This window comes from Heterodontus francisci, chromosome 3, assembly GCF_036365525.1.
Source record: "Heterodontus francisci isolate sHetFra1 chromosome 3, sHetFra1.hap1, whole genome shotgun sequence".
In the NCBI taxonomy this organism is placed as follows: domain Eukaryota; kingdom Metazoa; phylum Chordata; class Chondrichthyes; order Heterodontiformes; family Heterodontidae; genus Heterodontus; species Heterodontus francisci.
Window position 1 is genome coordinate 194271176 of NC_090373.1, and position 17735 is coordinate 194288910.

At 44.2% G+C, this 17735-nt stretch overlaps 1 protein-coding gene across 1 annotated transcript in view; it reads left to right on the top strand.

Annotated features, from left to right (window-relative positions):
• LOC137367175 (dynein axonemal heavy chain 6-like) overlaps window positions 1–17735 on the top strand; it is a 1370791-nt gene that overhangs the window by 293019 nt on the left and 1060037 nt on the right. Inside the window, exons 8-9 of the mRNA XM_068028611.1 lie at window positions 956–1068; window positions 13178–13240. Of these exons, the coding sequence (XP_067884712.1) occupies window positions 956–1068; window positions 13178–13240 (176 nt within the window). The remainder of the gene's footprint in view (window positions 1–955; window positions 1069–13177; window positions 13241–17735) is intronic.

The window sequence follows — 17735 nt, forward strand, 5'->3', positions numbered from 1 at the left end:
TATTAACAATCCTTTGTGTGCAGTAAAGGTTGCTGCTCTAAATTATCCAGCAGCTTTTGAAAATTGTCAGGTGGCTGCTTCTGTTTGGCATTCAGTTTTCAACAAGCTGCATAATTGAATTCCGTTAGTTTGAAGAAAGGTTGCAGCATGGAGTGTGCTTTGCAGGAACCTGCAGTTTTTGCTGATTTCAACCAGTATGGAGAGTGTATCTTACTGACAGTGGTATGGTGTTACCCAGCCTGCTCAGCTAGCAGCATTTCCAATGTGTACCACGATTGACAGCTAACTGTGGCATTGTTTTATTGGGTCTACGAGAAGCCTCCTCACCCCAGTGCCTGTCTGTCCATCAGTAATTGGATAGAATACAGGAACATGTTTGTCATTTGATTGCCCACCCATGTTTCCACTTGAGCTCCTAATTTCTGTCATTCTTCCTTGCAATCTTACTTGTTTCTATTTTGTCAATGATACAATGCTCACTGCTCCTCTGACCTCTTCTCTCATTCCCCTTAAAATCTAAATTCCCAGTCCTACCATCATTCTCACTGTACTGAAATCGAGATTCAGTGCACTGTCTCCAATTCCATTCTTTCCCAGGACCTCAAATCTCTGGATCTTCTTATCACTCCAAGTCTTTTTTTTCTCCCAGAATCTGCGGCTTTTAAAATCCATTTGGGTTCTGCTGCTTCAATGGCGTGTCTCAATTTGAAAAACAGCATAAATTGTTTAGACATTTTCAGGATGTGTCTGTTGCAACTCTGTTTGACACGCAGCCCCATTTTTGCAAATATTCAGTTATTCACAGCTCCGAATATTAAGCTTACTTTGTCCAGCCCTGTGATCTCTTCAGTTACCATTCCACCCTGATTATGTTAAACAATTTACATTTTTTCCCCCTAAGTTCCAGTTCATTTCTAAATATAGAATTTATTTGTCTCAATACTTTCCTTTTCAGATTACCTCTCTGTATGAAAAAGGTGGAATAGAAACCATCTCTGTAATGGATTGGTTGGTTGAACGGTGTCATTTCTACAGGATCCATCAGCTGCCTATATTTGTAAAGTTCAGGTTGGATACCATAGATTTATTCTAAAACAGTTGTTTATCTACAGAAACAAAGGTTATTTCCAGGATGTTATGGGGTTTAATCTGCCCCCCGCCCTACCTTTCAACCAAAATATTCTGTCATCTTTATTTTCGTAGAAGTTTGAGGCACAGAAAGAGGGCATTCATTCCATTGGAGGTAATTCACACGTTCACTGCCTGGCAGTAAGTTGGCACATTGAATCACACTCCCATTGTCAAACTTGACAATGTTTATTCTGTTGATATCAATGAATGAAAATTGGAGATCTCATGAAAGGACACAGACCTGAAATGTTAACTCTGTTTCTGTCTTTACAGATGCTGCCAGACTTGCTGAGTATTTCCAGCACTTTCTGTTTTTATTTCAGATTTCCAGCATCAGCAGTATTTTGCTTTTATTATTATTAATGAAAATCGGACGTGTTCTCTAAAGGGTGGGTGACAAGGTTACTGCCCAGGTGGAGATGTTGAAAATTGCCTCCATTGTGTCTGGGCTAGCTCTTTACTGGAGCAATCCGAAAACTAATTTCAACACCTTGTTTTCACCCTATTTGAAAAACGACGTCTACTTTAAATATTTATCCAATTTTCCCTGAATAGACTCAATGTTCTGTGCCTCAACTACTGTCAGTGGCAAAGTATTCCATATTCCAGCAACCGTCTTCTGTAAAGAAACTTGTTTTAACCTCACTTCTCAATTTTAAATTGATGACTCTTCCTAACTACCTTCCTTACCAGAGACAACAGTTGAACATCCTCCTCTAGTACATCCAGATTTTCAGTGCTATCAGTAGAAACCAAAGCAACCATTTATTTAATATCTATACATTCATCCTTCACAATTAGGCTTCCTCCAGTAAGGCAGGAGGAATGAATACAGCACCTTCCAAACCCGAGACCTCTACCACCTAGAAGGACAAGGGTAGCAAATGCATGGGAACACCATCACCTGCAAGTTCCCCTCCAAGACACACGCCATCCTGACTTGGAACTATATCGCCGTTCCTTCACTGTCGCTGGGTCAAAATCCTGGAACTCCCTTCCTTACAGCACTGTGGGTGTACCTACCCCACATGGACTGCAGCAGTTCAAGAAGGCAGCTCACCACCACCTTCTCAAGGGCAATTAGGCATGGGCAATAAATGCTGGCCTGGCCAGCAACGCTCACATCCCATGAATGAATAAAAATAATGTAAAATAAATGAATTAAAATTTCCACACAACACTCCTGTTGAAACTAAACTCTATACTTTTCTGGCATGGCTGAGTAGCTAGCCCTGTGGCCTCTTAATCAGAAGGTTATGTTCTAATGTTCTCATTGTGGATTCAAGTCCCAATTCAAAGACTGGAGCATGAAATCAAGGCTGACAGTCTCAGTGCCAATACTAAGGGAGTGCTGCACGATCAAAGGGGGAGTACTGAGAGAGTGCTGTACTGTCAGAGGGGCAGTATGGAGAGCGTGCTGCACTGTCATGGGGGAAGTACTGAGAGAATGTTACACAATCGGAGGGGCAGGACTGAAAAAGTGCTGCATTGTCAGAGGGGTAGTACTGAGGTCTGTCTTTTGGATGAGACTTTAAACCGAGGCCCTGTCTGCCCTTTCAATTCCATGGAATTAGAATTGGATTGGAAGAGAAGTAGGGGAGTTCACCCGATGCCCTGGTCAATATTTATCCCTCTACCAAGCCACTGAAACAGATTCTCTGGTCATTATCTCTGTTTTTTGTGGGATGTTGTTGTGTGCAAATTGGCGCAACAGTGACTAAACTTTAAAGGTACTTCATTGGCAACATTCATTGGTACTTCATTTGTCTGAGATCGTGAAAGGCACTATATAAATGCAAATTAATTATTTTATTTTACACTCCACTATTTTAAACATAGAAAAATAGGAGCAGGAGTGGGCCATTCGGTCCTTCGAGCCTGCACTGCCATTCAATACGATCATGGCTGATCATCCAAACTCAGTACCCTGTTCTTGCTTTCTCCCTGTATCTCTTGATCTCTTTAACCCTAAGAACTATATCTAACTCTTTCTTGAAATATTTAATGATTTGGCCTCAACTGCTTTCTGTGGTAGAAAATTCCACAGGTTCATCACTCTCTGGGTGAAGAAATCCCTCCTCGTCTCAGTTCTACATGGCTTACCCCTTATCCTTAGACTGTGATCCCTAGTCCTGGACACCTCCACCATTGGGAACATCTAGTTTGTCCAGTCCTGTTAGAATTTTGTAGATTTCTATGACATCCCCTCTCATTCTTCTAAACTCTAGCGAATACAAGCCTAATCGACCCAATCTCTCTTCATATGTCAGTGCTGCCATCCTTCGAGTGCTCTTGCACTCGAATCCTCTCACTATGAAGGCCAACATGCTATTTGCCTTCTTAACTGCCTGCTGCACCTGCATGCTTACTTTCAGCGACTGGTGCACAAGGACACCCAGGTCTCGCTGCACCTCCCTCTTTCCCAATCTATCGCCGTTCAGATAATAATCTGCCTTCCTGTTTTTGCCACCAAAGTGGATAACCTCACATTTATCCCCATTATACTGCATCTGCCATGTATTTTCCCACTCACTCAACCTGTCCAAATCACACTGGAGCTTCTCTGCATCCTCCTCACAGCTCACACTCCCATCCAGCGTTGTGTCATCTGCAAACTTGGATTATTACATTTAATTCCCTCATCTATATCATTAATATATATTGTGAATAGCTGGGGTCCCAACACTGATCCCTGAGGTACCCCACTAGTCACTGCCTGCCACTCAGAAAAAGACCCATTTATTCCTACTGTTTGTTTCCTGTCTGCCAACCAATTCTCTATCCATGTCAGTACCATACCTCCAATCCTATGTGCTTTAATTTTGCATGCTAATCTCTTATGTGGGACCTTATCAAAAGCCTTCTGAAAGTCCAAATATACCACATCCACTGCTTCTCCCTTATCTATTCTAGTTACATCCTCAAAAAATTCCAGTAGATTTGTCAAGCATGATTTCCCTTTTATAAATCCATGTTGACTTTGTCCGATCCTGTCATTGTTTTCAAGTGCTCTGCTATTACATTTTTTATAATGGACTCTGGCAATTTCCCCACTACTGATGGCAGGCTAACCGGTCTAAAATTCCCCTTTTTCTCTCTGCCTCTTTTTTAAATAGTGGGGTTACATTAGCTACCCTCAGATGGCAGTTGGCATTTCATAGGGTACAAATTGCATAACATTGGTCCCATTTCCTAAACAAAAAATGTGTTCAAGGATGAACAGGGCTACACCCTGTACCCCCAGAACACCTGAAAAACATCCAAACCAATATTGATTATGAACGATTCATGATAGTCACTTAAAACAGATGTTAGTCCCCTTGCTGTTGCTAACACCACTTTAGGTCCTCTTTTTTTGAGGAGTTGGGCTGCCCCAAGTGGAGAACATAGAACAGTACAGCACAGTACAGGCCCTTCGGCCCACGATGTTGTGCCGAACCTTTAACCTATTCTAAGATCAAACTAACTACCTACCCTTTCGTTCTACTATCATCCATGTACCTATCCAAGAGTCGCTTAAATGCCCCTAATGTATCTGCTTCTACTACCACCGCTGGCAGCGCATTCCACGCACCCACCACTCTCTGTGTAAAGAACCTACCTCTGACATCTCCCCGAAACCTTCCTCCAATCACCTTAAAATTATGCCCCCTGGTGATAGCCCTTTCCACCCTGGGAAAAAGTCTCTGGCTATCCACTCTATCTATGCCTCTCATCATCTTGTACCCCTCTATCAAGTCACCTCTCATCCTTCTTCGCTCCAATGAGAAAAGCCCAAGCTCCCTCAATCTTTCTTCGTAAGACATGCCCTCCAGTCCAGGCAGCATCCTGGTAAATCTCCTCTGCACTCGGAGAGTAAGCTGTGAAGAGAACATAAGGAGTCTGCAAAAGGGTGTAGATAGGTTAAGTGAATGGGCAAAGATTTGGCAGATGGAGTGTCATGTGCAAAAGTGTGAACTTGTCCACTTTGGCTGGAAAAATAGAAAAGCAACATATTATTTAAATGGAGAGAGATTGCAGAACACTGAGATACAGAGGGATCTGGCTGTCCTGATACATGAAACACAAAAAGTTAGTATGCAGTTACAGCAAGTGATTAAGAAGGCAAATGGAATGTTGTCATTTATTGCAAGGGGAATGGAATATAAAAGTAGACATGTTTTGCTACAGTTGTACAGGACATTGGTGAGACCACATCTGGAGTATTGTGTACAGTTTTGGTCTCCTTATTTAAGAAATGATATAATTGCTTTCGAAGCAATTCAGAGAAAGTACACTCGACTGATTCCTGGGATGAGAGGGTTATCTTATGAGGAAAGGTTGGACAGGTTGGGTTTGTGTTCATTGGAGTTTAGAAGGATGAGAGGTAATCTTATTGAAACATATAAGATCTTGAAGGGACTTGACAGGGTGAATGTTGAAAGGATGTTTCCCCTTGTGGGAGAGACTAGAATTCGGGGGCACAGTTTAACAATAAGCGTTCTCCCATTTAAGAGATGAGGAGGTAGTTTCTCTCTCAGTGCGTGGTGAGTCTATGGAACTCTCTTCCCCGGAGAGCGGTGGAGGCAGGGTCATTGAATGTTTTTAAGGCAGAGGTAGTCAGATTCTCGACAAACAAGGGAGTCAAAGGGTATCAAGGCTAGGAAGGAAAATGGAATTGTGTTCACAAACAGATCAGACATGATCTTATAGAATGGCAGAACAGTCTTGAGGGGCCGAATAGCCTACTCCAGCTCCTAGTCCATATATGCGTAGGAAATGTCTCCAGCTGCTTCAGCTCGAACTCAGGATCCTTTAGCGATGAGTGACCATAATATGATAGAATTTTACATTATGTTTGAAAGTGAGGCAGTTCAATCTGAAGCTGGGGTGTTAAATTTGAACAAAGGAAATTATGAAGGTATGAGGAGCAAATTGGCTGAGGTGGGTTGGGAAAATACATTAAAAGGAATGACAGTACTGTCATGCAGGCCCCCAACTGCCAAGAATGAGGCACATCAATTTCAGCACATGGGCACTAAATTTCAAATTGTTGCTGGGAAGAAGAGAAGGCCTATGACAGGGGGTTGCCAGGCCCCTGGCTGGAAAGACATTTTTGCATACTAACAGACAGTGCTTGGAACAAAGGAGCTATCCCCTGCTCCAATACAATCCACAAATAGACATGGTCAAACCAGTTAGTCACATGACCAACCCGCGTGGCAACCTGGGGGTTTCTGAACTGTAGTTTGAACTGAGAGTCTGAAGAAAGCTGTTTGCTCCTGGATTGAAGGAACCTCTCCTGGTTGACTCGCCACAGCCTCTCCTGTCTGCTCCCATCTCCCCATCACAACCCTCCGAATCCACCGAAAACACATGAACCCCAACAGAGAAAACTTTCCTACAGTGAACAAGTCCAAGAATACTGGGCCCCAACGAAAAGCAAGACCCACCTACAATCAAGGACTCCACAGTGAGCTCTAAAAACCGCAACAACTCTTCAGACATTGCCTCAAACCTTTCCACTCCACTTTTCTTATGCTCTTCTTTGTCTCCACCTGCATGCGTGGATCGAACACGCATGCCAGCATGGGCGCGTCGAGAATCCACAGGCACCAACCGAACCAGAGTTCAAGTTTATGTTTAATAAATTTCAACCTTTCTTCCCCAAATCCAAGAAAGTCCGTTTGCGCTGTTCCCCCGCCTGATAATTGGAAAGCAATGAACAAGGATTCACCAAGGGGGAAACAAAAACACGGCGTGTTCAACAATAAAACCCTGTTACAGCAAGACCAGGTGAAGGCTGAAAGGGAACCCCGGACCTCCTTCTCACCTGGTCATAACAGTACATAGGCAATGGATAGCCTTTAAAGAAATACTGCATAGTATATACAACTATACACTCCTTCAAGGCACAAAAACCCCAAAAGTAAAGACAGTCAACAGTGGATAACAAAGGAAGTTAAGTATTGTATAAGATTAAAAGTAAAGGCCTATAAAGTTGCCAGAAGTAGTAGTAAACCTGAGGATTGGGAGGATTTTATAATACAGCAAAGGAGGATGAAGAAACTGATAAAGAAAGGGAGAACAGAATATGAATGTAAGCTAGCAAAAAATATAAAAAAGAACTGTAAAAGCTTCTACAGGTACGTAAAAAGGAAATGTTTGGCTTAGACAAATGTCTGTCCATTACAGGCAGAGTCAGGAGAATTTATAATGGGGAATAGAGAAATGGCAGAGAAGCTAAATAATTACTTTGTGTCTGTCTTCACTGAGGAAGATTCAAGAAATCTCCCAGAATTAGAGATCCAATGGATTAGGGAGAATGAGGAAATTAGTATTAGTTGGAAGGTTGTATTGGAGAAATTAATGGGGCTGAAGGTTGATAAATCCCCAAAACCTGATATTCTACATCCAAGAATGTTGAAAGAGCTAGCTATGGAGATAATGGATGCATTGGTGATCTTATTCCAAAATGCAAAAGATTCCGGAGCAGTTCCTGCAGATTGGAAGGTAGCAAATGTCACCCCACTATTTAAGAAGGGAGGGAGAGAGAAAACATAGAATTACAGACCTGTTAGCCTGACATCAGTCATTGGGAAAATGCTGGAATCTATTCCAAAGGATGCGATAAATGGACACTTGGATAATAATGATCTGATTGGGCATAGTCAACATGGATTTATGAATGGGAAATCATGTTTGACAAACCTGTTGGAGTTTTATGAGGATGTTACTAACAGATTTGATAAAGGGGAGATGGTGGATGTGGTATACTTGGATTTTCAGAAGGCGTTTGATAAAGTCTCCCACAGGAGATTGGTTAGCAAAATTAAAGCACATGGGATAGGAGGTAATGTACAGGCCAGAATTTTATGCCACCCCAAAGAGCAGGATGGTGGCGGGGTGGGGGCGGTGTAAAATGGAGCGGGAGGCTCCGGGAGCCTTTCCCAACCCGCTCCCGCCTCCACTTTACGCAGGGCGGCAATAGCAAAAAATGGCCCGCCCGCCCCAGGCCAATCAAGGCCCTTAATGGGCCACTTAATGGCCATTTAAGGGCCTTCGCCCACCTCCACGTGGATTTTACTCGTGGCAAGTGGGCATCCTATACCCAAGAGAAGCCGCCTGACAAAAGCAGGTGGCTCTCAAACGTCCCGGGGGGGCCCTCATGATCTGGCACCCTGTGCCTGATGGAGGGCCGCACCCGTACCCCAACCACCCCGAACACCCAATATGACCCCCCAAACCCCATCCCGCCAACCAACCACCCTTGCCTGACTGGGGTCCGACCGATTACCCCCAGCGAGGCAACCAAAACTCACCTGTCTTCCAGGCTCCCCAGCATCTTTACTTCTAGCTGGGCTGTAGTCCCAGCAGTGGCCGCCACTCCCAGTGGCACTGCTGGGTCTAGCAGCTGCCAGACCGCTGATTAGCCAGCAGCTCCATTAGGCGGGGCTTCCGACTTCAAGCGGGTGACATTGGACCATGTTTTTGGAGCTTGGATATGGACTAGCAGCCGCCACCAAAAAAGGTCAGTACGTTTTCTTTAAGGGTTGATGTGGAGCAAGAGGAACAGGAGTGCTCCTTCTAGCTCTCAGCACTCCCAGGGCCACTTATATCATGCCCTTTCACATCTCTCAGAAACACCTCAAAGTACTTCACATTCATCTGAAGTGCAGTTACTGTGGTGATGAAGATTAGTTGATTAGATAGTTAGGAACAAGGAGTCATTAGTTCAAGTACCCTTCATACAGAGCCTACATCTGATTATTCTATTTCAGCTTTCCAGCATCTGTAGAATTTTGCTTCTGTGTTCCGATTATTCTATGGTGAATTCCCTCCTGCATCACCTGTTGATCCCTGTTAGGCAACATTAATTTACTAAATCTCTCTATGACCCTCTCAATATTCTCTTTCTTCTCTCAACCAAAACAGATTAGCTGGCCATTACAGCAGGGTCCCACAGACAGCAATGTGACGATGAATAAATACCCAGTGAATCTGTTTTTGATGGCATTAATTGTGGGATAAATGTCAGCCTGGATACTAGGAGAACTTTCCCTGCTCTTCAGATCAGTGGCACAGGATTGTTTCAATCTATCTTGAACAAACAGACAGTTTTATCTGAAAGGCAGCACCTTTGACAGGGAATCAGTCCCTCAGCACTGTTCTAAATGGCAGTCCAGATTACGTGCTCAAGTCCTGGAGTGGGGCTTGAAGACATGACTGTGTGATTTTGAGGTAGGAGCTGAGTCAAGCTGACAGTATTTTTCTCCAATAATATAAAAGCAAAATACTGCGGATGCTGGAAATCTGAAATAAAAACAAGAAATGCTGGAACTACTCAGCAGGTCTGGCAGCAATCTGTGGAGAGAGAAGCAGAGTTAACGTTTCAGGTCAGTGACCCTTCTTCAGAACCTTTTTCTCCAAGTGGCACTCTGTGACCTTTAGTTTCTTCCTATCTTGTCTCTTATCTTCTCTCCACTGGTCCAGTCTCTTCCCACCTACATCCGTGACTCTTCTGACGCACTACGTCATTTTGACAACTTCAAGTTTTCTGGTCCCAACCGCCTCCTCTTCACGATGGACATCCAATCTCTCTACACCTCCATCCCCCACCAGGACCGTATGAGAGCTCTCCACTTCTTCCTTGAACAGAGGCCCAACCAGTCCCATTCACCACCACCCTCCTCTGCCTGGCTGAACTTTTCTCACATTGAACAACTTCTCCTTCAACTCCACTCACTTCCTTCAAGTAAAAGATGTTGCAATGGGTACCTACATGGGTCCTAGTTATGCCTGTCTTTTTATGGGATATGTCGAACATTCCTTGTTCCAGTCCTACTCAGGACCCCTCCCCCAACTCTTTTTCCGGTACATTGATGACTGTATCGATGCCATTTCCTGCTCCCGCCCCGAACTGGAAAACTTTATCAACTTTGCTTCTAATTTCCACCCTTCTGTCACCTTTACATGGTCCATCTCCGACACTTCCCTACCCTTCCTCGACTTCTCTGTCTCCATCTCTGGGGATAGGCTGTCTACTGATATCCATTATAAGTCCACTGACTCCCACAGCTACCTCGACTACACTTCTTCACACCCTGCCTCCTGTAAGGACTCCATTCCATTCTCCCAGTTTCTCTGTCTCCGACGCATCTGCTCTGATGATGCTACCTTCCATGACAGCGCTTCTGATATGTCTTCCTTTTTCCTGAACCGAGGATTCCCCCCCTACTGTGGTTGACAGGGCCCTCAACCGTGTCCGGCCCATTCCCCGCACTTCTATCCTCACCCCTTCCCCTCCCTCCCAGAACCGTGACAGGCTCCCCCTGTCCTCACCTTCCACCCCACAGCCTCCATATCCAAAGGATCATCCTCCGCCATTTCCGCCACCTCCAGGGTGATGCCAGTACCAAACGCATCTTCCCCTCCCTTCCCCTGTCAGCGTTCCGAAGGGATTGTTCCCTCCGTGACACCCTGGTCCACTCCTCCATTACCCCACCACCTCATCCCCTTCCCATGGCACCTTCCCCTGCAATCGCAGGAAGTGTAATGCCTACCCATTTACCTCCTCTCTCCTCACTATCCCAGCCCCAAACACTCCTTTCGGGTGAAGCAGCGATTTACTTGTACTTCTTTCAATGTAGTATACTGTATTCGCTGCTCACAAGTGCTCTCCTCTACATTGGGGAGACCAAACGTAGACTAGGTGACCGCTTTGTGGAACACCTCTGCTCAGTCTGCAAGCAGGACCCCGAGCTTCCGGTTGTTTGCCATTTCAACACTCCCGACTGCTCTCATGCTCAGATCTCTGTCCTGGGCTTGCTGCAGTGTTCCAGTGAACATCAACGCAAGCTCGAGGAACAGCATCTCATTTACCAATTCGGCACACTGCATCCTGCCGGACTGAACATTGAGTTCAATAATTTCAGAGCATGACAGCCCCCCATTTTCCTTTTATTTTTAGTTATTTTTTCTTTTTCCTTGAAAAAAATTTTTTTGTGTTTATTTTATTTTATTTCATCTTAGTTTGTACTTGCGGCTGTTCAATTTTAAGTCTGTTAACACCCTATCTGTACTAATGCTTTGTCTTTCAACACACCATTAACATATTGTTTGTCTTTGCTCCACGACCTTCTGGTCAGCTATTCTGTGACCTTGTCCTATCTACACCTTCTTTGTTATCTCTTGCCCCACCCCCACTTTACTTGCTTATAACCTTTTACATTTCTAATATTTGCCAGTTCTGAAGAAGGGTCACTGACCTGAAACATTAACTCTGCTTCTCTCTCCACAGATGCTGCCAGACCTGCTGAGTATTTTCAGCATTTCTTGTTTTTATTTCAGATTTCCAGCATCCACAGTATTTTGCTTTCCTTTAGTATCTACCTGGATTACTGAAACAGGCAGACAGCATATTTAATTGTTGACAATGCAGCACTCCCTTGATGCTGCAGTGGAATGTCAACCTAGATTATGTGCTTGAACCCCTCGGTGTTCTGACTTAGTGGTGGGAATGCTACCAACTGAGCCAACCTGACACACAATGAGAACGCTGTCTCAAAGGTACGGAAGCAAATGTGAGAAAAGAATAGGATAGGCTAACATGGTGAAGAAGGGTGGGAAGAGGAGCGTGTAGAACATGAGCATAGACCAGTTGGGCTGAATGGCCTCTTTTGTGCTGCACATTCCATGTATTGCCATTATCTGAATCTTATAAAAAAAAGAGAGCCACGCCACCACAGTGATGCACCAGAGAGCTTGTAAGTCGATTAAAGGAAGTGCTGCACAAGAGCTGTGCATCATTGTACAGGAAAACATTTTACAACTCAAAATGTAGCACAGAAAGAGTTAATATTTGGACCTTGCTGTTAATTTAAACCTGACCCGTGGGGTGGAAACCGATTCAGTGGCCAATTAAAAATAAGCCAGTTACTTACCCGCTCAGATCCCGATCTCAACCGAACTCTTATCCTTGTTTTCAAATCCCTCCGTGGTCTCGCCAGTGATCTCCCCTCCCTATCTCTGTAATTTCCTCCAAATCTACAACTCTCCGAGATATCTGCACTCCTCTATATCTGTCAAGCATCCCCGGTTTTAATTAATTCAGCTGCCAAGGCCCGAAGCTCTGGAATTCCCTTCCTAAATTCTCAGCCTCCCTACCTCTCTTTCCTCCTTTAAAACATTACTTAAAATCCACCTCTTTTTGCTCACCTGACCTAATTCCTCCTTACATGGCTTGGTGCCAGATTTTTGTTTGGTAACACTCCAGCTGGGATGTTTTACTACGTTAAAGACACAATATAAATATAAGTTGTGGTAGTTGGAATAGTTTTTCGGGCAGATTAATGCAAGTGGGAGCCTCATAAACTTTGCAAATCAATGTCCTATGATGTCATTTGGACCCACGTGGTCGATTGCGTTATTTTAACTGGCGCCTGAGGGGAGAAATGGTCACAACTTTCCCACTGGGCTGAAGCAGGTCGGCATCTGGTTTGAAGACTAAAGAAGCCTTTCTGGTGAGTCTGAATCTCTCCTTTGTGGCACCAGGAGACCCAGAATTGCTTCTTCAGACCCCATGGAGAAAGGCACCACCTCCTCTTATTCCATCCCTTCCTCCTCCCCCCGGGAGACCTTTGTGCAATCCCATCCCCATCACTTAACTGGCAGATGGCCATGAGATTGCCGATCTCAGCCTGGCAGCAACCACTCTGTGTCCTCTCTATGCCTGAATTAGGCGGCAAGTGGCCGAGTGGCATGTAAGTGAGGCCCAAGATGTTAAAATAGCTCGAGTCTGATAGGCCAGCCCGCCTAGCATGGCCGATATGGTCTAAAATTGTCCTCATCATCTCCGGTTAGTACAGTGTATGTAGACAGCTAGGCTGAAAAGCTCATGAAAATTATTTGAAGATTTTGATAATTAAAGAACTTTCAGAGTCCAGCAGAAAGAGTAAAGTCACATGAAAAATAGTCCATTGGCAGGGTTTGATTTATAGGCTGGGCTTTTCCTTTACTACATTTTTGCCATTACTAATATATTGTTTGTAAATGTTTTCTTTTCCAGAACCTGGAAAGCTTTCAGTGTTTGGAAAGTCAATGTCCGCAACTTAAAGACCAGCAACAGCAGGTAGGTTAGAATACTAATAGTTTGGAGGTTTATAGTGACTTTGAGAGGGCCTAATTATTGACACTTCTAAAAGCTGCAGCTCCTCATAGCTGGGAGGTAGAAATTAGTGACAATGTAATAAGATCTTAATTAGGTTTACTGTTCAGGTATGTGAATGCGCGGTGTGTGGTAAATAATGTTGGTGAGCTGCAGGCGCAGATAGCCACGTGGGAAATATGATGTCATGGCGATAATAGAGACCTGTCTCAAAAAAGGGCAGGACTGGGTACTAATTATTCCTGGATACAACTTGTTCAGGAAAGATGGGGAAGGAAATAAAGGAGGAGAGGTAGCAGTATTGATAAGGAGAACATTGATAAGGAGATAGAAGATGTCCTAGAGGGGTCAAAGATGGAATGTATTGGTGAGAGCTAAGAAATAATGGAGGTACCATTACTGGGTGTATTCTATAGGCCACCAACTCATTGGAAAGACATAGAGTAACAAATTTGCTGGGAAATTATAGAGGTGCAAGAATTATAGAGTAGATATGGTGTGGGACTTTATTCTACTATAGACTGGAATAGTAATAGTGTAAAGGGAGCAGAGGGGGAAGAGTTTACGAAGTGTGTCCAGGAGAATTTTCTACATCAGTATGTTTCTGGCTCAGTGAAGAAGGAGGCACTGCTGGATCTGGTTCTGGGGAATGAGTTGGGTCACTTTGGTAGGAAAAACAGAAATACAGAGTAGTTCTTAAATGATGAGAGATTGGGATGTGTTGATGTCCAAAGGGACCTGGGTGTCCTTGTTCATAAGTCACTGAAATCTAACATGCAGGTGCAGTAAGCAATTAGGAAGGCAAGTGGTATGTTGGCCTTAATTGCAAGAGGATTTGAGTAATTGTACAGAGCTGCAATTTTATAGAACCTTAGTGAGATCGCACCTGGAGCATTGTGTACTGTTTTGGTCTCCTTACCTAAGGAAGGATATACTTGCCATAGAAGGAGCGCAAGAAAGGCTGACTGGACTGATTTTTGGGGTGGCAGGATTGTCCTATCAGGAGAGATTGAAGAGTGGGCTATATTCTCTAGAGTTTAGAAGAATGAGAGGTGATTGCATTGAAGCATACAAAATTCTTACAGGGCTCGACAAGGTTGATGCAGGAAGGATGTTTTTCCTGGATGGGGTTGGGGGAATCTAGAACCAGGGGACACAGTCTCTGAATAAGAACAAAGAACAAAGAAAAGAACAAAGAAAATTACAGCACAGGAACAGGCCCTTCGGCCCTCCAAGCCTGCGCCAGTCCAGATCCTCTATCTAAACCTGTCGCCTATTTTCTAAGGGTCTGTATCTCTTTGCTTCCTGCCCATTCATGTATCTGTCTAGATACATCTTAAAAGACGCTATCGTGCCCGCGTCTACCACCTCCGCTGGCAACGCGTTCCAGGCACCCACCACCCTCTGCGTAAAGAACTTTCCACGCATATCCCCCCTAAGCTTTTCCCCTCTCACTTTGAACTCGTGACCCCTAGTAATTGAATCCCCCACTCTGGGAAAAAGCTTCTTGCTATCCACCCTGTCTATACATCTCATGATTTTGTACACCTCAATCAGGTCCCCCCTCAACCTCCGTCTTTCTAATGAAAATAATCCTAATCTACTCAACCTCTCTTCATAGCTAGCGCCCTCCATACCAAGAGGTAGACCATTTAGGACTGAGATGAGGAGGAAGTTCTTCACTGAGACGGTGGTGAATCTTTTGAATTCTCTCCCCCATGGAGTGTGTTCAAGACAGTGATCGATAGGTTTTTAGATATTAAAGATACCAAGGGGTATGGGGCTAGTGCGGAGAAATGGCGTTGAGGTAGAATAAGACATGATCTAGTTGAATGGCGGCACAAGCTCGAGAGGCTGAGTGGCCTACTCCTGCTCCTATTTCCTCTGTTCCTAAGTGATGTAAGGAAACATTTAGGGGACAGTAATCATCGGATCGTAAAGTTTAAGTTAGCTATGGAAAAGGACAAGGAACAATCCAGAGTGAAAATAATTAAATAGGCAGGTGGGGGGGGAGGCACAATTTCAGTGGGTTGAGAATGGACCTGGCCCAGGTAAACTGGAATCAGAGTTTGGCGAGCAAAACTGCAACAGAACAATAGGCTTCTTTTAAAGAGGAGATAGTTTGGGTACAGTTGAGGCTGAATTATAAAGTTCAGAGGGGAAGTGAAAAAAAGAAATAAGAGAAGCAAACAGAGAGTATGAGAAGAGACTGGCAGCTAACGTAAAAGGGAGTCTTCTATTGACATATAAATAGTAAAAGGGTGGTAAAAGGAGGAGTGGGGCCCATTAAGGACCAAAAAGGGGACTTACACATTGAGGGACATGGCTGAGGTACGAAATGAGTACTTTGCATCAGTCTTTACCAAGGAAGAAGATGCTGCCCAAGTCATGGTAGTTGAGACACTGGATGGGCTAAAAATTGATCAAGAAGAAGTGTTAGATAGGCTGGCTGTACTTAAAGTTTATAAGCGACAAACAGTAGATGCGATGCATCCCAGGGTACTGAGGGAAGTAAGTGTCTATTTGTGGAGTCACGAGCCAAAATCTTCCAATCCTCCATGGGTGGTGCCAGAGGATGGGCCATATGGTCTATTCCTGCTCCGATTTCTTGTGTTCTTGTGATTACAGAATTGCAAATGTTACACCCTTATTCAAACAAAGGTGTTAGGATTAATGCAGCAACTACAGGCATGCCAGTTTAACCTCAGTGGTGGGAAAGCTTTTAGAAATGATAATTTGGGACAAAATTAACAGTCACTTGGACAAATGTGGATTAATTAAGGAAAGCCAGCATGTATTTGTTAAGGGTAAATCATGTTTAACTTACTTGATTGAATTTTTTTATGAGGTAACAGAGAAGGTTGATGAGGGTAATGCAGTTTAGATTAGAACATTAGAACATTACAGCGCAGTACAGGCCCTTCGGCCCTCGATGTTGCGCCGACCTGTGAAACCATCTGACCTACACTATTCCATTTTCATCCATATGTCTATCCAATGACCACTTAAATGCCCTTAAAGTTGGCGAGTCTGCTACTGTTGCAGGCAGGGCGTTCCATGCCCCTACTACTCTCTGAGTAAAGAAACTACCTCTAACATCTGTCCTATATCTATCACCCCTCAACTTAAAGCTATGTCCCCTCGTGTTTGCCATCACCATCCGAGGAAAAAGACTCTCACTATCCACCCTATCTAACCCTCTGATTATCTTATATGTCTCTATTAAGTCACCTCTCCTCCTCCTTCTCTCCAACGAAAACAACCTCAAGTTCCTCAGCCTTTCCTCGTAAGACCTTCCCTCCATACCAGGCAACATCCTAGTAAATCTACTCTGCACTCTTTCCAAAGCTTCCACATCCTTCCTATAATGCAGTGACCAGAACTGCACGCAATACTCCAGGTGCGGCCTCACCAGAGTTTTGTACAGCTGCAGCATGACCTCGTGGCTCCGAAACTCGATCCCCCTACTAATAAAAGCTAACACACCATATGCCTTCTTAACAGCCCTATTAACCTGGGTAGCAACTTTCAGGGATTTATGTACCTGGACACCAAGATCTCTCTGTTCATCTACACTACCAAGAATCTTCCCATTAGCCCAGTACTCTGCATTCCCGTTACTCCTTCCAAAGTGAATCACCTCACACTTTTCCGCATTAAACTCCATTTGCCATCTCTCAGCCCAGCTCTGCAGCCTATCTATGTCCCTCTGTACCCTACAACATCCTTCGGCACTATCCACAACTCCACCGACCTTCGTGTCATCCGCAAATTTACTAACCCACCCTTCGACACCCTCTTCCAGGTCATTTATAAAAATGACAAACAGCAGTGGCCCCAAAACAGATCCTTGCGGTACACCACTAGTAACTAAACTCCAGGATGAACATTTGCCATCAACCACCACCCTCTGTTGATGTGATGTACATGGACTTCCAAAAGGCGTTTGATAAAGTGCGACAAAACAGGCATGTCAGCAAAGTTAAAGCCCAAGGAGTAAAAGGGACAGTAGCGGTATGGATATGAAATTGGCTGAGTGAGAGGAAACACAGAGTAATTGTGAATGGTTGTTTTTCAGGCTGGAGGAAGGCATGTGGGGTTCCCCAGGGATTGATGTTAGGATCCCTGCTTTTCTTGATAATGAACTAGAAATTTAATGCAGAGAAGTGTGAAGTGATTCATTCTAGTAGGAAAAATGAGGACAGGCAATGTAAAATAAAGGGTACTATTCTAAAGGGTGTGCGGGAGCAGAGGAACCTGGGGGTATATGGGTCCAAATCATTGAAGGTGGCATGGCAAGTTGAGAAAGCAGTTAATAAAGCATACAGGATCCTGGGCTTTATCAATAGGGGCATAGAGTACAAAGGCAAGGAAGTTATGATGAACCTGTATAAAATACTAGTTCAACCTCAAGTGGAGTATTGTGGGCACTGCACTTTAGGAAGGATGTGAAGGCATG